General features: G+C 55.0%; 1 protein-coding gene across 2 annotated transcripts in view; it reads right to left on the bottom strand.

The window, feature by feature from the left end:
* Positions 1 to 267: 267 nt before the first annotated feature.
* Pacsin1 (protein kinase C and casein kinase substrate in neurons 1) overlaps positions 268 to 24557 on the bottom strand; it is a 45071-nt gene continuing 20781 nt past the window's right edge. Inside the window, exons 1-10 of one of the 2 annotated variants that reach the window (XM_076558348.1) lie at positions 16513 to 16746; positions 7512 to 7628; positions 6548 to 6704; positions 5071 to 5306; positions 4533 to 4688; positions 4256 to 4431; positions 2601 to 2721; positions 2377 to 2504; positions 1635 to 1822; positions 268 to 1309 (exon numbers count right to left, since the gene is read on the bottom strand). In XM_076558348.1, the coding sequence (XP_076414463.1) occupies positions 1200 to 1309; positions 1635 to 1822; positions 2377 to 2504; positions 2601 to 2721; positions 4256 to 4431; positions 4533 to 4688; positions 5071 to 5306; positions 6548 to 6704; positions 7512 to 7565 (1326 nt within the window). In that variant the 5' untranslated portion in view covers positions 7566 to 7628; positions 16513 to 16746 and the 3' untranslated portion in view covers positions 268 to 1199. Of the gene's footprint in view, positions 1310 to 1634; positions 1823 to 2376; positions 2505 to 2600; positions 2722 to 4255; positions 4432 to 4532; positions 4689 to 5070; positions 5307 to 6547; positions 6705 to 7511; positions 7629 to 16512; positions 16747 to 24557 lie in introns of those variants that run through there. The other variant, XM_076558347.1, reaches the window with a different exon arrangement.

Here is a 24557-nt window from a genome sequence, read left to right as displayed (position 1 = left end):
GACTCAGGCTTAGAGAAATGGGGGGCTGCCAGCACTCAGGGGGTAATGTTGGAAAACCAAAAGAGACGAGGAAAATACGGTGACCATCCAGAGTTCCTTTCTCGGGCCAGCCTGAGCTGCTGGCTTCCCCTTACAGTGCCAAGCGGGGTGCCCCCCTGAGCCCGTGTGTCTCCCCAGGTGAGAAGGGACCTGGATGCTCCCCTGAGCCCGTGTGTCTCCTCGGTCGACCAGGTAACAGAAGCAGAAAAGGAGGCCGAGAGCCTTGCAGATTGGCTTCACAAAGGCTGATACTGACACAGTGAAGGAGGGAGCATTTCTGGATGGCCATGAAGGAAGGGGGGTGGGTGGCCAATGCCTCTTCCCCCAGGGAATGGGAGAAGGGCTGCTACTGTTGCTGGCTTTGCCCTGGGCTTGGGTGAGGGGCGCTTTGCCCAGTACCAAGGCCTGAGGAGAGGGTCAGGGCCTCTGAGCTGCTGAGTGGCTCTGAGGAGGAGCCCTCTGTCCACAGGCCCAGACAGGGTTTTCATCCCTCAAAATGGGCCCAGCATTGGGAGGGTTGGCACGGCCTGGACGGAGGATCTGCTCTTCCCTTCCCTCTCCCGTGTGCCAGGGACACCATCGCTTCCTCGGGTTCACCTCTGGGGAAGCCCAGAGGGCCCTGGAACCTCCACAGAGAAGGGTGACCCAAAGATGGGGTCTGGGAGAAGAGCACCCCCAGGGCAGAGTGGAAGACTAAAGATCGGGAGGCCTCCTTCCTGGGGTGTGGAGGAGGCTTTTAAGAGGAGGACAGTGGCAGAAGGGGACAGGGAGGGACGAAGAGGTGAGGAAGCCAGGCTCGGGTGACGAGGGCAGCTGCTGGCAGCCTGGGGTTGGGCGGGAAAGAGAGGCAGGGTAGAAGGATCCAGAAGATATCCCTCAGGGCTCAGGAGACTCTTTGGTGGGCTCTGTGGAGCAGATGTGACATTGGGCTAAAGTCCCAAGACCCTTGCCCACCCTGGGGCCATCGTCCTAAGCCCCACCACCCTGGCCTCCAGGTAGGCTGCAAACTCTGTCTCTTTGTATTTCTTCTTTTGTTCTGTTTTGACTTTTAAAAAAATAAAAGCTTGATCGGAAAATATGTCTGGAACTCTATGGCGAGGGGAGGGGGGAGGGCGGGAGGCGATGGACAAGGAGTGAGGGGACCTGGGTGGGCAGGGTAGCTATATGGCCTCAACGTAGTTGGCAGGATAGAGGCCCAGCTGCCCGCTGTCCAGCCGCCCGCGGCACCAGCCCTGCTCATCCTCTTCTCCTAGTTTGGTGAGCTCGTCTCCTGGGGAGGGGAACACGGGGGTCACATGGTTAAGATGGACGGTCCCTCAGTACAAAGGCATCTCTCTGTCCCACTGATTTACCTGGACTTAGATTCGGGGCTACAGGCCACTCAACTGCAGGTGCAGCCCCTGACCCGCTTCAGCCAGCACCGAACGGGGTCTCGGCCCCGCCCTCCACGCCGGGGCCTCCGCCCGGGCCCCTTACCTGCCAATCCTTGAAATCCCGGTCTCCAAGCCCGGGCTTGGCACCACCCAATCCAAGCCCAGTCTTCTCCGCTAGCCCCGCCCCGGCCCCGGCCCCCGGCCCCGGCCCCGCCCCCGTACCGGCCTTGAAGCTGAGCTCATCTTGCTCCTGGCCGTCGTAATCATAGAGTGCCCGCACGCGTACTCCCTTGGCATCGTCCTCGAAGGGGTTGGCGCCGCCATTGGCCTCGTTCCCCCCGAAGGGAGTCCCACTCTCATCATCTGACCACTCGGTGGCGTACGGTTGGCCTCGGTCATAGCTGCTAACACTGGGGTGCACACGGAGGACCTCCGTCAGGGCTCGACCCCACCCCTATCAATGCCCTCTCCTAACCAGAGCCTGGGTCCAAATTCTACCAAGGCTGGGGCAGAGCCGGCGACTCCCTGACAACCTGAGCACTGTGCATCAGTGTTTCAGCTCCAGAGGGAGGGAGGGAGGGCTGCAGAGGACCCCGGAGGCTGACCCTGTGAAAGGGGCACCATCTCTAAATGGGTGCCAGCTAGGATGTAGAGCGGAGAACCTTCCCTGGCTCTGAGGTGTGACCTTGGGCATGTTGCCTAGTCTCTCTGGACTCGAGTTTCCCTGTCCTTAAAATGCACACATTTATACATTTCCAGGCTGGCCGGAGGCTAGAGTCCATTAATGCAGGAGAGTGCCCAACACACTGAGTCCCAGCAGGAGTCTTGAAGGGTCACCCACCTGTTTTTCAGAGGACACATAGCAGCTATGGTCTGGGGCCATTTCTTGTCTTCTTGGATAAAATGTATCTGTCCCCGTATGTTGGTCTCTCTCCTACCCAGGAACTCCATGGGAGGTACTCACCTGCCGCGGTCCCCAGCCTGGGATGTGGACTCCACAGCCCCAGTGGCATTGCTGAGTGTGGCCCCCTCTGCCTTCTTAGGCTGTTTCTCCTTCTTGGCAGTGGTGTGGGGGAGGTCTGGGTTCCACTCCTGGGGGCGGAGAGAAGTCAGGCAGAGGGATCTGAACCGGCAGTCCCCTCCTAACCTGCTAAAAGGATTCCCCTTTGCCACCCTGCGCATCCTCACCTCGAACTGAGGCCAGTTCATGGGCATCCCGGGGCCACTGGTACTGCGGAACCATCTGAGGTCCTCCTGGGCATCGGCTCCCCGGATGGCCTGTTCCAGTTCTCGGTAGACATGGGTATAGCTACGCAGGAGGAGGGGGGGCATAGGCTTTCTTCTCACCCCATCCAGAGGCCAGGGTGCTGGGCACATCCCCAGCCAGGAAGCAGAAGACTCCTCCCACCCCCGCCCTTCTTTTTAAAATTGTATTTATTTATTTTATGTGTGTGGGTGTTTTGCCTGCATGAACATGTCTGCACATGTGTGTCCCCGGTGTTGAGAGGCCAGAAGAGAGCATTAGATTCCCTGGAACTGGAGTCCAGGGCGTTTGCAAGCTATCAGGCAGGTAACCTCGGTGCTTAACCGCTGAGCGATGTCTACAGACCTTTAACTTGTTGTTTTCTTTTTATTTTAGTTGTTTGAGACAGGCTTTTTCTGTGTAGCCCTGGCTCTCCTGGAACTCACTCTGTAGACCAGGCTGGCCTCAAACTCACAGAGATCCACCTGCCTCTGCCTCCTGAGTGCTGGGATTAAAGATGTGCATCACTACTGCCCAGCTTTTAAGTTTTTTTTTTTTTAAGATTTATTTTTTTCTGCAACTTTTGTGGTTTGTTTTGTTTTGAGATGGAGTCTCTCTATGTAGCCTTGGCTAGTTTTGAAGTCATAAAGATCTGCTTGCCACTGCTTCCCAAGAGCTGGGATTAAAGGCATTCAGCAAGATTTTTTTTAAAGATTTATTTTTATCTATGTGTCTGTGTAAGTGGACACCACATGTGTTTGTGGCCTTGGAGGCCACCAGATGTGGGACCCAGGAATCCAACTCTGGTCCTCTGTAAAAGCAGCAAGTGCGAGCCGGGCGGTGGTGGCTCAAGCCTTTAATCCCAGCATTCGGGAGGCAGAGACAGGTGGATCTCTGTGAGTTCAATGCCAGCCTGGGCTACAGAGTGAGATCCAGGACAGGCACCAAAACTACACAGAGAAACCCTGTCTTGGAAAACAAAAACAAAAACAAACAAACGAAAAAAAGCGGCAAGTGCATCAGTTGAACCTCTCCAACCCAAGATTTACTTATTCCTTAATTTTATTTTATTTTATATATTTTTTTAAAGATTTACTTATTTATTATGTATACAGCATGTATGACTACAGGCCAGAAGAGGGCACCAGATCTCATTACAGATGGCTGTGAGCCACCATGTGGTTGCTGGGAATCGAACTCAGAACCTCTGGAAGAACAGCCAGTGCTCTTAACCTCTGAGCCAACTCTCCAGCCCCCTAATTTTATTTTATATGTGTGTGCCTGTGCATGTGACTGCAAGTGTCTCCAGAGGCCAGAAGAGGGTGACAGAACCCTTGACACTGGAATTGCAGACAGCTGTGAGCTACCTGGTGTGGGTTCTGTGAACAGAGTTCAGGTCCTTCCCTCCAGCCCGACCAGCTCCGGCACTCTCAGCCCCAGTGGCCCCACCATGGCCATGCACCACCACCCAAGCTTGTGTTTCCAAGGTAACTAGTGAGCACTGGCTCACCCCTGCAGCAGCTCTCCCCACCCCCACCCCCGCCGGCACCAGGCCTGGGGTGCCCGCACTCCAGTTACTCAGCGGGCCATGCCCGGTTACCTGCTGTTCTCCGCTAGGTTGAGGTGCCGTTTGATATCCAGCAAGACTTCCTTCAGGAAGACCAGCCGCTTCTCCTCGAATTGCTGGCACTGCTCGAACACCTGCTCCATGCCCTCCATGTACTGCGGCGTGGTTTTGCCCACATCTTCCAGCACCTTCTCATACTTCTCCTGAGTCTGTGGGTACCGGGGTGGTGAGTGGGGTGAGGCCTCACCAGACCTGCAGCTCCCAGCTCCCACTCTCATTGCACACCCCCCCCCCATCTCCCCACAGGTACCTTCTGCACGTCCTGCCTACACTTGTCCACCTTGTCCAGAAGTTTCTTCTGCTGCTCGGGGGTGACCGACTGCTCCGTCTTACTATTCATCTCCCGAGTCATGGCCAGCTTCTCCTCTTTGCAAGCCAGATGATAGGCTTTCTTGGCCGCCTCCAGCTGTGGGGAGAGAGGGCCAGGGTGGGTAGACACGTGGTCATCCATCACCAACACCTGCCTGTCCACTCCACATCCCTCCCCCAGCCCCCACTGTGGAGCTGCCCTTGTAAGAGACAGGCTGTGGCTGGCTCTGGCTCGCAGGCTTCAGTCCAGGCCCTCATCTGGGACTGCTGCCCCACAGGACACCGCTCATGGCCCCTGCAGACATGCCCGGCATGGGATCTGTGGAGCCAGCCGGCTGTGTGCCGGGGAAAGCACATCAGGTACCGGACCCTGTGTGGACAGCTCTTTCCGCTCCCTGTGGGGACCGTCCCCAGCCACAGACGCGCTCCTGTGACACGCTACCCCGGAGCTGGCCACCCGCCCCGTCTGTCTGAGGCACCTCCTTCATCTTTTTGGCCCAAGGCTTCTGGGCCTTTCGGAAGCCATCCTCTGCCTCCTTGGTCTCCTTGAAGCCGCCCATGATCTGCTTGTGGTAGGCGTCCTTCTGCCAGTTCTTGACTTTCTCCAGGTCCTCGTTCAGCAGGCTGTTCTTCACCTCCTGGTGCAGCTCACTCACCTTGTCTGCCTCCGTCATCATGGCACCCCAGGCCCGCTCCAGGCTGCCATATTGTGGACCTGGGGGAAATGTCAGGGAGTTACAGAGACCCCAATACACAATGCCTACAGTCCTCTCCGCCATCTCCTTCTCTCGGATGCCTCCCCTCTCTTCCAACGGCAACAGAAACACCTTCCTTCACTGTCCCCAAACTTCTAGCCAGCCTCTTTTTTTTTTTAGTTTTTGGTTTTTCGAGACAGAGTTTCTCTGTGTAGCCCTGGCTATCCTGGAACTCACTCTGTAGACAGGGCTGGCCTTGAACTCACAGAGATCCACCTGCCTCTGCTTTCCTAGTGCTGGGATTAAAGGCTTGCAGCTTATTTATGAGCAGTTTCAAACGCCCTGATCATGACCGCTGGATGATGGTGGTAAGGGCAGCTGCTGTTCTCAGACATGTGGAGAGTTTGGGAGCGGGTGTGTGTGTGTGTGTGTGTGTGTGTGTGTGTGTGTGTGTGTGTGATGGTTCTAATTTCCCTCACGTCGTTCAGAAAAACGTGCAGATTAACGGAGGAAAAGCCTGTCTGACAGATCTCAAGTTTAAGACCAGCTCAGGCTACACAGCCAAACCAAGACGAAGAAAAGGAAGCAGCAGCAGCCTCTGCAGATATGGTGGTGCACAATTCAGACCCAGCGCTCGGGAGGCAGAGGCAGGCGGCTCCCTCTGCCAGCCTGGTCTACAGAGTGATCCTAGGGGCCAGGGCTTCAGAGTAAGATTCTGTCTCAAAGAAACAAGAGAGAGGTGAGGGGGAGAGGGGAGAGGAAGGGGGGGAGAGAGAGAGAGAGGGAGGGAGGGAGGGAGGGAGGGAGGGAGGGAGGGAGGGAGGGAGGGAGGGAGGGAGGTGGAGGCAGAAAGATCAGGATTTCAAGGTCATTCTCAGCCACATACATAGATGGTTGGAGGCCAGCCTGGGTTACATAAGATTCTATCTCAAAATTAAACAGAAAGCTGCAGTGAAATGTTAATGTTAGCTGGTGAAGCTGGCTGAGGGGTACCCAGGGGTTCTCTGCACTATAAATGTGACTTCTCTGGAAGTTTCTTTCAAAATAAAGTGTGTGTGTGTGTGTGTGTGTGTGTGTGTGTGTGTGTGTGTGTGTGTGTTCACTCTAGAGTTGTACAAAGCTGGAGGATGAAGGGGCCTGCTTTGGTCCAAGACACCCAGGTTGTGAAAAGCCCTGTGGCTGGGATGCTGGTGCACCCGGGGCCCGCCCCCCGAGGGGGGGAACCCGTCAGAGCCCGGGGTGGGGGTGGGGGGTGGGGCACCTTTCTCGATGAGCTGGCGCCAGCGCTTGGCCCAGTCGGTGAGCTGCTGCGCATAGGCTTTCTCGATCTTGGCACGCTCCTGCACGCAGCTCATGAGGTCGTTGCAGAGGCGGTGGCCGTCGTCGATGCGCTTCACCGTCCGCTTGTAGTTCCCCACCTGGCGGCAGAGCAGCAAGTGACCCGGCGGCCCCTGCGATCCTGGCCCTGGCCTGCAGGGGGCGCGTCGCCTCCGCCTCGTCCCGCCCTCCACGCGGCGGAGTCCCAGAGCTCCACGTCAGACCCCACGGTCTCCACCTACCCTCCTCCTCCTGCTCCAAAACCTCCTCACTGCCACAAAAAGCATACGGAGTTTTATATAATTTGGACTTGGGCTAGAATGAATTATTCATTTTGCTCTTGTGAGCTAAATCTATTATTATATTTATACGAGTCATATAAGCTTGAGCGGAGCTCCTGTTTCTTGACACAATATTATGTTTTGTGGACATCTCATTAAGCACTTATTAATCTAGGCTTGCCAGTTTCCTTTTTAGTTTCCAAAGCCAAAAGCAGTATATATATTTTTTTTTCTTCAGGTCACAAATACTCTCAGAAGCTCCTGAAAAGGATGACTTGTAGTCTCGCCTCTACCTCTATGGGGTTGTGGGGTCCCTGGGCTCACCCAACTCTCTGGTTCAAAAGTGCATCCCCTGCCCACCACACAGAGGGTACGGCGGAAACAGCTAGGCAGGCTATGAGAACTGTGAGATATAGCAGATGTTGGTGTGAAGGGCCTGATCCCGGAGTGTGAAATGTTACAGGCTCGTTCTGGAGCAGCTTCCGGACATTGATCCCACCCCACCCTCAAGACCTCGGTTGCCGGTTTGACGCTGGGGATTCTGGACAGGCCAAGGAGTTGGGGTGCAAGGCTGAGGTCATGGGTTGGGTCAGGGGACAGGCAGGGGCCTAGACCTCCTCCACTCACCTCCCAGAAGCTATCGGTGACCTCCTCCGAGGCCTCATCGTAGGAGCCAGACATGGCGCAGCCGGAGGGAGCCGGGCAGGTGTGAATCTGCAGTCAGCAGGCTCCGCTGCTCACAAGCTGCAAGGGCAGGGCAGAGATCCACAGAGATGAGGGACATGGTCCATGTCCTGTTCCAGGCCTGTGTCCCTGACTCACACAGAGAAGGAAGGTTCCCAGTGATGAGCCTCAAGCTGGAGTGGGGGCTTCCTGGAAGGGCTTACCATCCCGAGGACAACCCCAAGATTCAATCTGTGGTTCCTAGTGCCCATCCCGACCCGGGCTCTTCCCACCTCCCGAGATTCTGCTGAGCGCCTCTCCTCGGAAGCCATCTTCCTACGGACCCCCCCTCCCCAGCTTATACACGCCTTCTCCACATATCAGTGAGTTCCAGTTGGGGTCCTAGCTGGGGCCACTCTCTCCTCGGCACCCCCACCTGACCCAGGTGGATCCTGACACTAGATCCAAAAGATGCTCCTGGATCCCCCTGACCCCAACACAGAGCCTCTGGTCCTGTCCCCTAGAGGCCCAGCCTCTGCCATGAAGATCCCTGGGAGCTGACAGGAGGGAGACCCTGAGCTAAGGGCGCCCCCACTTTTTCCAGCTGGGCTCTGTCCATCTTCCTTTGCCTGTCCCAGCCCTGCCTCAACCACCCCATCAGCTGCTTACAAATCTCCCCCCACATGGCTGAGCATGTGGCTCTCTGGGCCTGGGGTCACACTGTGATCTATACCACATCCCTGGCGCTGTGTCTGCCCTGGATCTGTCATCAGGCATCACAGTTGTCCAATCTAGGCCACACTCTGCCCCAGGGGCCAGGGGGCACACCCCTCCCTCCCGGGCCTCACTGTCACCCAGCTGAGAATGCCTCAGTAATCAGGCAACAGCCTTCCGAGAGGCAGCCATGGCTCCCGGGGCACCTTCCTTGTTTTCCATGCAGCGGTGGGATTGAACCCTGACCAGTGAGGTCTCTGGGTGAAGGCGGACTAGCTCTGCAAGCCTCAGCTCCACCCGGCATAGGGCAGGGAAACCCCACCCAGCCACGGTCCCTCAGGTTCAGGGCAAGTGGTGCCAACGCATGAGGATCCTGGGTCAAGGGTGCCCCTCCCCCAGCCTCGGTCTCTCTGGTTCGGGGCCTGGCGACCTATTCCTGGAATGACCCAGTATGGCCTTCCGTGCCACTGAAGGTCAGAACTGCCACAAGCCTCTCGGCCACAACGGTGGGGAACTGAGTGATACAGAGCGGAGGGACCCGTTCCTCACGGTCTCACAGGATGGAATTCTCCCCCACAACACCACCTCTAGGAATTCACCTCCAGGGTGCCAGCCAAGCAGGCACGCACAAGCTTGTTCAATGCAACAGTGGGGGTCCACACCAAAGGCTGGGGTGACCCAGATCCAGGTCCCCAGGACGCTGGGTAAATAAGTTACAGTGCAGAGCGGCAGCCTGCACCGCATCCCAGACCACACCGCCAAAGTGACATGCACACCAGGCAGAGCAGTCTGGCTGGGAAAGCATGTATATATATACACACACGGGACTATTTTGGGAGGACCACGAAGCAAATGGGAGCAGTGGTCAGCTTCGAGGAAGCATGTGACTGGGAAAGGGTGGGACAGGTTTCCCACGCCGGGTCCACCCCAGCTTCTCATACTGCTGCTTGTGAATAAACTGGATTTCTTTTAACTAATGTGCATGATTTTAAAAAATCTTTTCAGCGGAAGCATTTTCTTCATTCATAGCTGATGTGGGAGGGCCCAGCCCACTGTGGGAGGGCAGTGCCAACCTGGGCAGGTGGTCCTGGGCCAGTGGGAAAGCGGCCTGAGCAAGCCAGTAAGCAGCGGTCGGTCCTCCGAGGTTCCTGCCTGACTTCCTTGACTGTCAACTGTGATTGGGGTGTGTGAGTCCAATAACCCTCTCCTCCCTGAGCCGATTTCGGTCATGGTGTTTATTACATCAGTAGAAAGTCAACGAGGATGTGTGGGGTTTGGTGATCGGGAGGCAGGTCCTCAGGTCTGTATGTGACTGCTTACCCACTGGGCCATCTCCCTAGCCCATGAATTGTATTTCAAAACGAAACAGAAATGTGGTGTGTGTGTGTGTGTGTGTGTGTGTGTGTGTGTGTGTGTGTGTGTGTGAGAGAGAGAGAGAGAGAGAGAGAGAGAGAGAGAGAGAGAGAGAGAGAGAGAGAGAGAGAGAGAATGTTTAAGAGCACTGGCTGCTCTTCCAGAGGACCTGACTTCAATTCCCAACACCCACATGGTGGTTTACAACCAGCTAACTCCAGCCTCAGGGGATCCAATGCCCTCTTCTGGCTTCCATGGGGCACTGTATGCAGTGTGTTACCCAGATGTACATACAGGCAAAACACCCCTACACACAAAGTAAAAGAAATGTAAAGAAAAAGTTGGTGTGGTGGTACAAACCTTTAATACCAGCACTCAGAAAGCAGAGGCAGGAGGATCTCTCTGAGTTTGAGGTCAGTTTGGTCCACATAGTGAGACCCCGTCTCAATAACAACAACCAAAAACAATTCACCCTGCAGCCCAGGAGAGGACAGAATCAATGGCCCGGGAGCTTGGCTGAGGATGTCCTCCCAGCACACAGCAGGGACAGTGTGGCTGTGACCTGGAGTGTCACGCTAAGAGGGCACAGGCCGCAGGCAGCGCGGCTGGCAGAACCCTCCTGGGCACTCAGATGAGGTAGCAGGTGGCATGAGGAAGGTCCGGTACCGACTTGCTCCATGACTCTGGGCAGTGGCCCCTATGGGCCTTGCTGGGAATGACTTGACTTCAGAATTAGCTGAGTGACTGGAGAGTCATTAGGAATGTTTGCTGCCCTTCCAGGGGACCTGAGTTAGGCTCCCAGCACCCATGTCAGGTGGCTGATAACCACCTGTAACTCCAGGCACCAGACCCACACACCAATATACACAATACGCATGATTAAAAATAAAAAGTCTTAATTACAAAAAAAAAAAAAAAAAAAAAAGAATGAGATGAGTTAGCAAGCCCAGTCCACAGCAGACCCTAGGCCCTCTGCATTCCAGCCACTCCGGGTGGTACCCACATGGGATTGTGCTTAGAAGGGAGGCAGGCAGGCTGAGACAATAGAAGAGGAGTGTCAAATGAGCCCCCAGACACACACACACACACACACACACACACACACACACACACACACACACAGAGGCAGGAGGAGGCTCACACAGGAGGAGATTCCCCCCCCTACAAAATGCCACGTTCTTCTTAATGACAGGGTCATTTCTGTCAGGGGTCAGGAAGTGGGTGTGACTGGCATCTGGCACTTCCTGTGACACGCCCCGCAGACTCCTAAGCTGAGCAAAAGGCCACCACACCCAGTTTCCCTGTGGCCTTTCCTCGCCAATATCAACCCGTGGCAATCACCAAGCCACATAGAGACGAAACCCCACAGGCTCAGGGACACCACTGTGAGGAGTCTGTCCGGGGTCACGGGAAAAGCATGGCAGGGTTCTGGGAACAGTCATTCCAAGGTGACCAGCGGCCCAGCAGCCAGCGCTGCTTCAGGCCATGGGGGTCATGAGGACAGCCAGTAAACACCAGGGTTGCCTGTCCTGTGCTGGGTACCTACTGAGCAGCAGCCCCCGGGGAGCTTGGGGGTGGAATAAGGGCCAGGCAGGTGGGAGACTCTGGGGTCAGATGCCCACTTGGCTGCACTGAAGGGACACACACAGCTGGCCCAGCATGCGGTCTGTGCAGAGTTGAGGGGGCTCTGGTAGAGAGTGTAGCATGGGGGGATGGACACAGAAAAAGGAGGCTGCCCACCAGTGTGCACAGGCACCTAAAGCCGGGGGGTGGGGTGGGGATGGGGAGCGGGGGGGGGGGGCAGAGGAGAGGGGAGGCTGCTGGCTGCTCTCCTGCCCAGCATCATGGGAACCCCTGCTTCCCCAGCCCCCTGATGCTGGGGCTGAGATATGCACCAGCGGCTCCCCACTTCCCTCTCTCTCAGCCTCTCAGAACCCCCCTTCTCCCCCATTTCCTTCTGGCTGCTGGTCTGTGTCTCTTGGGAACCCTAGCTAGCAGCCCCTGATGGGAAAGGGTGCCTAGGACTGGGAGCCCAGGGTTCAGATCCGAGTCCATTTTCTTTTACATCACTCACTATTGTTGTTGTTGACAGGTCTTAAGTAGCCCAGGCTGCCTCAAATTCACTTCATAGCGGATGACGATCTTAAATTTCTGATCCGCCTGCCTCCACCTCCCCAGTGCTAGGATCACTGGGCTACCACACCCCGTGGATAGTTAGCAGGACTTCTGCACGCTGGCAAGCGTGCTCGGCTGAGCTGCAGCCCCAGACACTGATGTGAAAGTGGTGTTGACATCGGTCTTGGCTGTCACCAGCTCATAGCTACTGAGGGTCCACTCTGTGCTAGCTATGGTCTTCATGCTTGACACATACTTCACCTACACTTAAAGATGGAGAAACTGAGGCATGAGGCAGAGGAGATGGCACATCCAGGGCCACTGAGGTGGTGACTGGTGGAATTGGGCCCAGTCCTGGCTATAGATACAGTCCCGACCACTATTCTGGTCCCTTCTGAGCCCCGCCTCCCCAGGAGGTGAGGAGGAAGCCAGACGCAGGGATGAGGCCAGAGGGCACAGGATGTGTGTGTGTGTGTGTGCGCGCGTGCGTGCGTGCGTGCGTGCGTGTATGTGTGTGTGTGTGTATCGCTCAGAGAGGGGATGCAGCAGGCCAAGGCCACACAGCAAGGCAGAAGACTCTAGGCTGGCTGGGTCCTCCTCTGCCCCTGCTCCCTGGGGTCCAGCCTGGCACTGCAGTGTCCCTTCAGACCTCCTGGCCAGCCAGAGCTGCCTCGGGTTCCACACATGCCCAGTGGCTCCCAGCATTCTCCTCCCTTAGAGAGGGCAGGGCAGACAAGTCTCTGCTGGGACGACAGTGCAGTGTAAGACATGGGCTCAGAGGTGAGGTGTCGTGTCCCCTGCCCCGCCCCCCGGCCCTCTTCTAGTCCACAAGCCTCCTCTGGTCATGCTCCCTCAAGTCTGCTGCCCCTCATCACTCACCCCAAACTCTCCTCACCCATGCTCTCCTCACCCCCTCCTGCAGTGCGGGTTCAGGTCACCACCCCAGCTTGGCAGTGCACTGCCCACGGGCCCTACAGGACTGAAGGAAGCCTGGGTTCAAATCAGAGCTCTGCCACTTCTCAGCAGAGCTGAGGGACCTTGGCGGGTTACTTCAACTACCCATGCCTCAGTTTCCTCGTTTGAGAAGCTGAGGGGGTGCATACTACCCATCCCGGGGCAGATGGAGAATGCAGTGGGTCACCAACACAGTGGGCAGAGGCAGGCCTAGCCCCATGGCCAACACCACCGAGTCGGCTAACATCTGGAGCTCCTTCTGAGCTGCTGGGTTCATCGAGGACCCCCAGGTCGTGGTGAGAAGGCAGGCCCAGAACTGGCTTCCTCTTCTCTTTGGGCCTAGAAATCAGGCCTGGGCTGGTGCAGGGGCACACACCTGTTACCCGGCACTCACTGTGCAGGCAGAAGAATCAGGAACTCAGGGTGTCTTCCCTATATAGCTAATTTAAACCAGCTTGACCTACGTGAGACCTCGTCTCCAATAAAACAAACAAATGTATCTGACCCCATTTCATCTGCCTGGAGGTCCCCAGGGGACTTCTTTTAGAGATGATAGATCCACAGACATTGGCCCCTAAAGGAAACAGGAGGTACCAGGGAGACCTAGGCCCCAGTGGGCACTGACTGAGCAGCCGGAAGCTTGGTGGACCCCGCCAGCAGAAAGGGTTAGAGGGTAGATGCCCAGAGGTCAGCCTCCGACCTGTTCTTACCCCTACCCCAGCCGCCACACGTGAGCTGAGTACCAGCTCTCCCCTTTCTGGACCGTCACCCCCAAACATAGCCCGATGCTCAGCCTACTCCCAGCCTGGTAAAGGAGCTAACATGTCCAGCCCCACAGATCCACAGAGCTTCCCTGAGTGAGCTGTTGCTGGATGGGACGCCACAAGATGCCCCCGACGCCTTACGGCACACACATTCTGGTTAGACGTGACGGTATGGGAAGGCCAGGCCCCAGGTGCCTAGAACTGCACAGTAGGAATGAGGCTCAGCCTTCACCCCAGGCCTAAGCTCCAAGCATGCGAGCGGGGCGCAGGGACCCATGGGATTTTAGCTTCCCCTTTTCGTCTTAGGTTCCCGGGGTCTCTTCCTTCCCAACCTTGTCTCAAGGCAGAGTGTGGGGAGCCTTAAGTGAGTATCGAAAGGTGGGGAACAGCCGTCTGCCTCTGCTCTGGATTCGTCCCCTTAGCCAGTGATCAAAAGCCAGAGCCCTCTCTAGGCACCTGTCTGTCCAGTCTGTGTGTCCTGAGCCCACGCATCCACGGCCACCCTGAGCAGAGGCAGAGCCACTGGCTATGTGGGTGTGGGTAACACTCCTGGTAGGGACATGATGGGTTTTCCCCACAGGATGGCACCCAGGCGACAGGAAGGAGGGAGTATTGGCTGTCTTGGGTGGCAAGATGGAGCGTGGTAGGGGCAGCTGCAGCAGCTTGCACATTCCAGCCCCTTGGGGGAATCACACCGCCATCACAGCCTGGACCCTTGGACCACTGCCCAGGTAAGGACTCTGCCCTCCCGCGTGGGACCAAATCCCAGAGCCCTGCGAAAGCGCGGAAGCTCGCCAGCCCCTGAGGCAGGGACTCTGGCTCTCAGGACAGAGGTAAGCGGCAGTGGGGGAACTGAGTCTGCGGGAATGATGTTCTGAAGGGGTTGGACAGGCAAGAAACCAGAGGACGGGCAAGTGACAAAGTATGTTGACGAATGCTGTGGAGAAAGGAGGCCTGGAAAGGGGCAGGGAACCGCGGCTGGGCCAGGACCAATGCTATGCAAAGCAGGATGGTCACAGAAGGCCATCCTGAGGTGACATTTGAATAAAGACCCAAGGGAGGTAAGGAAGAGAGCTCCGAGGAGCATCCAGCCAGAGGGCCCAGCCAGAGCAAAGGCCCTGAGGTAGAATCAGTGGCACTTATGGCTTATGTGGTTGCAGCAGACTGAGTACAGGGAGGGAAGGGAGGGGTCCGGGAGGCGTGGAGGGGCCAGGTGGAGGATGCAGATGACTTACTTGGGTCTTCCAGGTCAGGAGACCTGAAGTTTTCTCCCAGTGACAGTGGAACCACTACAAGGACTGGGGAGAGGTGGGGTGTGGTGTGGCTTTTATCTCTAAGGTCCCCTACAGTGGGACAAGGGGAGCAGAGCCTCTTAGCTCACGGCTGGGGGGCAGGACACTTGGAGAGGGGTCACAGGTGGGGGAGAGAAGGTGGGTGTGGAAATACTGTGACTGGAACCAGGAAGAGTTCCAGTGGTTGAGATATTGCTGACAGGAGTGGAGGGGTGACTCTGGAATTGGGGGCTGGGTAGCTGACATACACATGGACTGGGTGGAGCCCAGGCCTCTCTCAGCTCCGGGCTTTTCAGTGGCGGGGCCTCCCTTGGACTCTGTTGTGTGGGAGAAGCTCCTCGGGAAAGGGGGGTCTCGGCCTGGTTTCCAAGCAGGTGGTTTGGCTGCAGATAACTGGGGATGAGCACTATATCCCGGGGGACCCCTTCCTGAGTCTAGTGGCAATGGAGTACATAGCAAACACCATGCAAAAACTGAACCCTATCAAGAACCGGGGTCAGGGTCGGGGGGGGGGGCACAGACAGGGCAGGAAGCGGGGAGTGGAGGTCAGCCGATGGGCAGGTGCTGGCTAAAAGACCCTGTCTTCCAAATAAGCCCTGCTGGGGGACCAAGGTGGCAGCTGACAGCCCCGAGGCCCATGAGCCTGGCTGCAGAGGGCAGGGCATGCATGCACCCCAGCTCAAGGCTTCCCTGAGGGGGGAGGGGGGAGAGCTGCACCCCTGACCCCGTTCTTCCCAGCCCACTCGTGCGCTCCTACCTCCCAGGCCCCCGCCTTCAAGGCGTGAATCTGTGCCCACACTCCCAGACTGTGTACTTGACATTTGCAGAAACCAGCACCCCCATAACCTACAGCAGGCTCCCACCATGCAGCCGGGCCTTCTCTGAGTGCCCAGGGGAAGGAGGGGGGCCCACACTTCGTGCAGGACCAAGCAAAGAACTCAGTCAAACAGCCAGGGGGTGCTGGGCACAGAGGTAGGTCCCTAGCCCACTCTCGGGGTAGGGTTTCCTGGCTACCCCTGCTCAGCTCCTCCCCAGTGCTCCACTCTGCTCCCTCCTCCTCCGGAGCAACAGCGGCAGCTTCTCCGCAGTCTCCCTGCTCCTCCAGTAGCAGTGAGCAGGTCCCCGGGAGGACCGCTGCAGAGGGACAGCGGGGGGGGGGGGGGGAGCGGGGGGGGGAGGGCGAGCCGGAGGGGGGGACGGCCACAAGCACACCCTCCCCAGCACGGAGATCCCTGGCTGGCTGGGGGTTGGGTCGGGAGCCCTTTGAGAGTTGCAGGGTCATCCCATCGGCCAAAAGAACGCGGAGCGGGAGGGACCCGAGCTGCCCTGACTCGGAGCCCAATGTACAAGACCACCCAGGAGTCACCCCAGAGGTTCTGGGGTCAGACGGAGGTTTGTGACAAACAGCCAGAGATCAGCAGATCCCCGGGGGTGGGGGCGGGAGACAAGCGCGCTTCTCTCCACGCCTAGCCCCTCCCTGTCTGGCATCAACCTCGGGGAACGCAGCACCGTGGTTAGCCGCCCCGAGGCCACTGAGCCCACTGCCTCCGGGGAGTGGGACAGCTCTACCGAGTCACACCTGTGGTGCAGACAGGGAAGGCAGTACGGAGGAGAGACACGACGACAGACAGCGGACAGTCCCAATGCGGTGCAGAGAGCAGGTCCCTGGCCCCCGAAGCCCCTCGGACCTGCATCTGCTACCAGGTGAGACCAGCCAGCAGGGCGCTGGGTCCCCACTCTCCACGCAGACTTCTCCAGATCCCCATCGCCTACCTGAGCCTGGCTGGGCACCACGCTGGGGACAGGTGGGCTCTGACTGCCCCGGCTGGGCCAAGCCAGGGCCGGAGGAGCTGGTTGGTCACCTGCTCCGTGGTGGCAGTGGGGCGGGGGCCTGGCGCCGGGCTCGGGGCTCCGTCCTCGGGGTCCCCTCCGGCGCGCTCTGGCTCGGGAGGCGACAGCGCCCGAACTGCAGGAGCCAGCTCCCTGCCCCCACGCGCCGGCCTCCCCCTTCCCGACCCGCCTCCTTCCCCAGCCACCCACCGCCCGCTGCTCGTTTCTATGGCAACCGGGTAATGCTGCGCACAGATGTCCTCCCTGGGTGGACGGCAGGGGACGCCCTCTTTCTGCACCACGCCGCGGTGACCCGCGAAGACTCCCGCATCTCGCATCTCGCCTTTTCGCTGCCAGCACCCTCGGTCGCACACCCCCTCCTTGGCTGCCAGCCTCCCTGCAGGTGTTCCTGCTCCAGCCTTCACACCTCATCTCACGCTGAGCTGCTCACCAAGACATTTCAGAAAACTTGATCACCCAGGCTCAGTGACGAGACCCCCCCAAGTCCTGCTAGGTCGACTGAAATACCCACACACAACCCAGTGCTCTAAGAGTTCAGACCCATTATACAGATTCATGCATTTGTGTTCAAGACGATCTCACTGTGATGCCCTAGCTAGCCTGAGCTCACTGTGCAGATTCATAGAGATCTTCCTGCCTCTGCCTCTGGAGTGCTGGATTAAGGGCAGTGTGTGTCACGACGCAGCCTTATTAAAAATTAAGTATAATTTTCTTTTTCGAGACAAAGTTTCTCCATGTAACAGTCCTGGATATCCTGAAACTTCCTCTGTAGACCAGGCTGGCTTCGAACTCATTGAAATCCACCCGAGTGCTGGGATGGTAAAGGTGTTTACCATCACCGTCCAGCAAAAGTAAGGATAATTTTTTTAAGGCAGGTGTGTGTGAAGGTTAGTGGCCAATCCTCAGGAACGTTGAGACAAAGTCCTCCACTGAACCTGGGGCTCACCAGTTGGGCTGGACTGGCTGGCCATGGGGGGGGGCGCTCTTGTCTCCACCTCCCCAGTATTGGGGATATACCGCTGTGTTGCTGGTTTTTATGTGGGTGCTGGGGATTTGAACTCAGGTCCTCAAGCTTTTGAAGCAAGCATTTTACCGACTGAACCATTTTCACAACCCCTAGATATTTTTTTTTTAAGATTTTTTTTTTTTTTTTTTTTTTTTAAGATACGGTCTCCCTTCATAGCCCTGGCTGTCCTAGAACTCACTCTGTAGACTAGACTGACCTCAAACTCTGCCCTGAATGCTGGGATTAAAGGCATGGGGCTCCATTCCCGGCTTGAAGGTTTATTTTATTTGTGCCCGTGCCTGCAGAGACTGGAGGCATTGGATCCCGTGGAGCTGGAGGTATGTCCTTAGACATATATTCTTTTTTTTTTTTTTAAAGAATTATTTATTTATTATGTATATGGAAGAGGGTGCCAGGTCTCATTACAGATGGTTGTGAGCCACCATGTGGGTGCTGGGAATTGAACTCAGGACCTCTGGGAGAGCAGTCAGTGCTCTTAACCTCTGAGCCATCTCTCCAGCCCCCAGACATATATTCTACGGAGGTAATAAAAGAAAGGGTCTAATTTAGATTCACATGTGTTCCCTGACCACATGTGAAGACCAGCAGTCTTCCTCGTTGGCCAGCGTGAGTGGCTGGTGTTTCACTAGGAGAACAGGGTCACGTGTGTTCCCTGATAGCAGACCAGCAGTCTTCCTCATTGGCCGGCGTGAGTGGTTAGTGTTTCACTAGCAGAACAGGGGAGGAATCAAGTTTTCCAAGAGGAGGAGCACAAGAATGACGTCTTGTGAGCCCAACAGTGGGTAGTTAGAATGAAGTCACTGGGAAAAGCAGTCTCAAAAGGAACAACATGGGGTCGATAGACTAAGTTTGGCCCTAGGATGAGTTTTATAAAGACAATAAAGTTATTTGTAAAGGACACAGGATATTGAAAATATATATATACATATGTATTCTGAAAAACCAAATCAAACCAAACCAAAACCAAAAACACGCCGGGTGGCGGTGGTGCACGCCTTTAATCCCAGCACTTAGGAGGCAGAGCCAGGCGGATCTCTGTGAGTTTGATGTCAGCCTGGTCTACAGAGTGAGATCCAGGACAGGCACCAAAACTACACAGAGAAACCCTGTCTCAGAAAAAAAAAAAAAAAAAAAAAAAATCCCACAAAACCTTTTTGACATTTTTAATGTTTTAGATTTATTCATTCATTTATTTATTCATTTATTTTTGAGACAGGGTTTCTCTGTGTAGCCCTAGTTGTCCTGGATCTCGCTCTGTAGACCAGGCTGACCTCAAACTCACAGAGATCCGCCTGGCTCTGCCTCTTGAGTGCTGGGATTAAAGGCGTATGTCACCACCACCCGGCTTTGTTTTTGATTTATTTATTTTTATTTATGTGTATAAATGTCCTTAAAGATTTATTTGTTTGTTTGTTTATTATGTATGCAGTATTTTCTGCATGTGTGCCTGCAGGTCTGAAGAGGGCGCCAGATCTCATTATGGATGGTTGTGAGCCACCATGTGGGTGCTGGGAATTGAACTCAGGACCTCTGGAAGAGCAGCCGGTGCTCTTAACCTCTGGCCCATCTCGCCAGTCCCATACTTGCTTACCTTACGTGCGTGTAAGTGCACACGTGTGCACACGCCCACCCCTATGCTGTGGTGAACTGGAGGTCATAGGGCAGCTTGCAGGAGACAGTTCTCCCCTCCACCACAGGGGTTCTGGGGCTAAACTCAGGGGACCAGAGTCGGCTGCAAGCACCTTTCCCCGCTGAGTCATCTCGCCAGCACCCCCAACGAGTCTCTTTGTTTCTCATTTGGGGGCAGGGGCTCGATAAGTTGCCCAGTCTAGCCTGGCTTTGCCCTCGCTCTGTAGCCCAGGCTGGCCTTCAGCGTTCCATCCTCGTGAGGGAGGGGATCACAGGTGTGCATCCCCAGGCCCTGGTTCTTCATCCTCATCCACGTTTATCACACAAGTTCCTCTCAACCAGACCACGGCTGCCAGTCACAGCCTGCAGGAACACTATGGCACTGGAGATGTTGGCACAAGGCGGCAAGTCCCCCGTGAGCTAGAGGTCTCAGGCTGCCCCACCAGAAGAACACAGGCCCTCTAGGAAACAAGCTCTGAGACTAAGTCATTTTCCCAAGGTGATCAAGTCAAGGAAGGGCTGGGCTGGGGTTCGAACCCTCTGCCCGACAACCTTTATGATCCTGGTGGTTGCGTTATGAAAGGCTTAACTGGAAAAAATGGCAACCGCCACGGAAAGTCTGTAAGGTTCATAGCCAAGTTCAGTCCTTATCCTCGGATCAAAGGCAAAACCGAGAGACACTGTGTCTGAAGGGTGGGTCAGTGGAGTGGTGGGCACGAAACGACCTCTGAGGTAACATGTAGCCTTGGAATAAGTCCACCTCCACCGCCAGCTGTTCTCAGGCCTGGGGGGTAGAGGTGCTGGGTGCTGCAGAGCACAGGCTGTCTGGAGGGGCTACGGCTGGGGGATGGGAGGGATCGCGTTCCCAGGCGCTGTAAGTAGAGGCCCTCTGCCCACCCGTCAGTCCCCAAGCCGAGATCGTGTTTCTTCCAAAGAGAGGCTCCGTCCAGGGACGCTGGGACAGCTGCCCCCTCCAGTGGGCTTGTCCCAGCCCATCTGCTGCCAGGCAGACCCGAGTCCTGCCTTCCCACACTCAGCTACCAGACGGACCCCGTGGGAGAAGCAGACCCCTCCCGTCACCTCTCCATGGACAGCATCCTTCCCGCGCCGCCCTCCCGTTAGCCCAATCTGGCCCAATCTGGTCTGCTGCTGGGAAGACCCCAGTCTCTTGCAGCTCTAGTTCTCTCAGGACTGACCTCAGTCCTTGCCCCCACCCCTTTGTCGGGACAGCATAGACAAGGACAGGGTCACGCCTAGGCCACAAAGCAGCTGCCCTCATGGCCTGCCCTGCCATAGCCGCGTCTATCACCTCTGCTGTGTCTTCTTGCCCAGCCCCCAAAGCATTCACTGCCTCTGCCCCCACCCTGGCACAGCCATCCACGCGTCCCCCAGCACCAGGGCCTATGCAATCAGGGCTCATTAGCTGCTGCTTTGCATATCATTTGCATACTGTTCCCTTGACTGTCAAAATGCCAGAACCCTCCTCAAGCCCTGAGCAGCTCTGCAGAAATACAACAGACAGAGCTCCCCGGGGGTCCACATAGGAGGCTGAACACTGGGCACTGGGAAGCGAACAGACTGAAGCAGATTCCAGAGCCCCTCAGGCCCAGAGGAGGGCACTGGACCCGACTGAGCAACCTGCTGAGTCGGGCAGCAGACACAGGACTTTGCAGGTATGGAAACTGAGTCTCAGAGCCGCTAAGGCTGCACTGCTCACGATCTGGGTCCAAAGCTGAGGGTGAAGGTCAGTGGGAGACATGTGCCTAAGTAGGTATGAGGGTATGGTTTACACACACACACACACACACACACACACACACACACACACACACACGGAGACAGACACAGAGAGAGCAGTCATCATCTGCATTACCCATCAAGACATGTAGGGCTCTGGTCCTCACCCCAGGTATCACACATCAGAATCTGTATTTCACAAGAGCCTGGGACTTTGTGTGTGAGACTCACGATCCAACACATACCTGGAAGATGAAGCTGGCACCAACACCGAGCTGTGTCTCGATAAATCCTAGGCTAGAAGCCAGGCAGTGGTGGTGCACGCCTTTAATCCCAGCATTTGGGAGGCAGAGGCAGGTGGATCTCTGAGTTTGAGGCCAGCCTGGTCTACAAAGTGAGTTCTAGGATTAAAAAAAAAAAAATCCCAGGCCAGTGCCTTGAGTATGTTCACCAAATATTTCCTGAGCATCCACTATGTGCAGTCTACCCTGGGGTCAGGGGTAGTAGATAACACACAGTAGATATCACAGAAGATAACTAGCCAGACACCATCCATAAACTTAATGACATTTCATGCCAAAAGGGGAGGTACACAATAAATAACGTCATTTCAAGTGCTAGTCTGTGTTATCAGGAAAATAATGTTGGCTAAAAGGAAAGTGTGAGTAGGAGGCACACACACACACACACACACACACACACACACACACACACACCAAACACTCTATCATTGAGCTACACCCCCAGGCTACAGCCTCTCAGTGAAGAGGTGACATTTGAGCAGACCTAAATAAAGGGAGAGAGGGAGATGTGTGAGGACTTGTGGGAGAGGTGTTTCTGGCAGAGAAAACAGAAAAGGCGAGTGTCCTGAAGTGGGAGGGACCCAAAGCTGGTGAATGAGTGGATGGATGGGTGTAGGGATGGGCAGATGGGTGATGACTGGATGGATGGATGGATGGATGGATGGATGGATGGATGGGATGAGTGAATGGGTGGACAGATGGATGTAGGAGTGGGACAGTGAATGGATGGATGGATGGATGGATGGATGGATGGATGGATGGATGGGCCAGGTATGGAGATGTATACCTTTAATCTCAGCACTGGTGAGGCAGAGGCAGGTGAATTCAAAGCCAGCCTGGCCTACGTGGTGATTTCCAAACCAGGCAGGGCTATATAGTGAGACACTGTCTCAAAAAAAAAAATAGTAGATAGATGGATAGGTAAAGGAGAGATGGGTAAATGGGTAGATGGGTGGGTAAGTGGTTGCCTGGATGACTAGATGCATGAGTCAGTGGATGGGTAGACTGGTGGGGGAGGTGTGGATGGGTAGATGGATGATGGGTGGATGAGTGAAAGAATGTTTAGATAGATGAATGGATGCATGGGTAGGTGGGTGGGTGAGTGAATGGATGGATTAATGAGTGGATGCATAGGTGGGTAGATTAATAAATGGATGAATGGATATATAGATAAATGGATATATAGATGAAATGATGAATAGATGGATCAGTGGATGGACAGATTGATGGGTGGATCAGTGGATGGACAGATTGATGGGTGGATCAGTGGATGGACAGATGGATCAGTGGATGGATGGATGGATGCATAGGTGGGTAGATTAATAAATGGATGAATGGATATATAGATAAATGTATATATAGATGAATTGATGGATAGATGGATCAGTAGATGGGTAGATGAGTAGATGGATGGATGGGTGGCTGGAGGATGGATGGATGGATAGATGAATGGATAGATGGGTCAGTGGATGGGTGGATGAATAGATGGATGGGTGGATGAATAGATGGATGGGTGGGTGGAGGATGGATAGCTGGATGGATAGATAGATAGATGATCAGTGGATGGGTAGATGAGGAGATGGATGGATGGATGATGGATGGATAGATGGATCAGTGGATGGGTAGATGAGTAGATGGATGAATGGATGGATAGATGAATCAGTGGATGGATAGATGAGTGGATGGGTGGATGGATGGATGGATAGATGGATGGATGGATGATGGATGGATAGATGGATCAGTGGATGGGTGGATGAGTAGATGGATGGATGGACAGATGGATCAGTGGATGGGTAGATGAGGAGATGGATGGATGAAAGGTGGGTGGGTGTCAGGAAGAACTACCCAGACTGAGAGCAATAAGGGCAATGTAACAAAAGAGAGAAGCAGGGCTTCAACCCTACAGAACCTTGTCAGCCATACTGAACATTCCAATTTATTCCAACGACGGAAGGAAGCCTGCTGAGTACTCGTCAGTCCTGGCCCTGAGGAAGGTCTGAGACTGGGGCAAGAACCCACGACCCTGAGATTAAGAGTCTCATGCTCTACTGACTGAGCTCATGGTGCACGCCTTTAATGCCAGCACTTGGAAAGCAGAGGCAGGTGAATCTCTGTGAGTTCGAGGCCAGCCTGGTCTACAAAGCGAGTTCCAGAACAGCCAGGGCTACACAGAGAAACTCTGTCTCAAAAAACAAAAACAAAAACAAACAAACAAAAAAGATAAGAGAGGAGGAGAAAGACAGTAAACTTGAAGACAAAGAGATGGAAATTACTCAAAGCTCAAAAAATATTCAGTCTTGGGGTTCGAGAGATGGCTCAAAGCTTAAGAACATTGGCTGATCTTCCACAGGTCCTAAGTTCAATTCCCAGCAACCACACAGTGACTCACAACCATCTGCAATGAGATCTGGTGCCTTCTTCTGGCCTGCAAGCATACATGCAGGCAGAACACTGTATACTAAATAAATAAATTTTAAAAAGAGAGAGAGACTCTTAAAAAAAAGAAAAGAAAGAAATAAAATATTCAGTCTGAACAACGGAGAAAAAATGGGCTTTGGGAAGGGGAATGGACAGAACCTCAAGAGGCTGTGTGACCATCACTAGAGATCCAAGTGTATGTTGTCTGAGTCCAGAAGGAGGGAGGAAGGTGAGAGCTGAAGAATTGTTCAGAAAGAGGACACAAAACAAACACCCAAACTGATAAAATCGCCAACACCACAGAGCACACGGCAGGGGGTTCTGGAGAACCAGAAAACGCGGGGTGTGAACGTGGCACCTTGTCTAACGGAAAACAGACAACCGTGGCTGCTCGGAAGACACTGTGGGACTCCACAGAAGCGGCTGAAAGAAAAGCCTGTCACCCACTCACCCGTCGGTGACTTAGGGTAGGGTCTCAGTGAAGGACACCGAGGGTCAGAAGCAGACCTGCCCGAGGACAGCGGCTGGAGGAGACCCCTGGAACCTGAAGGAACAGGAGATAAGCTTCGGAGCAAGGTGGAGAGCAAGAATGTGGGGTAAGATGACAGGCTAGGCTTCTGGGGAGTTTTCTAAATTGTGAGTTGAAGTAACAATTATCACGTTGTTACCGCCTTGTCTCCAAGCTTCTCACAGTGTGGCAGAGGTATTTAAATCAGCATTCAGGGCTTTAGAGTCTGCGTAGGTTTTCTATAATTCACCTCAAAAAATAAAGACACCCAAGTGACGAGAGGGTCAATACTAAAATATACATTGAAGTCACTGGGGAGGCAGAGGCAGGAGAATCTGAGTTCAAG

The sequence above is a fragment of the Peromyscus maniculatus genome, chromosome 21, assembly GCF_049852395.1.
Source record: "Peromyscus maniculatus bairdii isolate BWxNUB_F1_BW_parent chromosome 21, HU_Pman_BW_mat_3.1, whole genome shotgun sequence".
NCBI classification, from domain to species: Eukaryota; Metazoa; Chordata; class Mammalia; order Rodentia; family Cricetidae; genus Peromyscus; species Peromyscus maniculatus.
The sequence above is the reverse complement of the archived record's forward strand: the minus strand, read 5'-3'. Positions and strand labels throughout refer to the sequence as shown.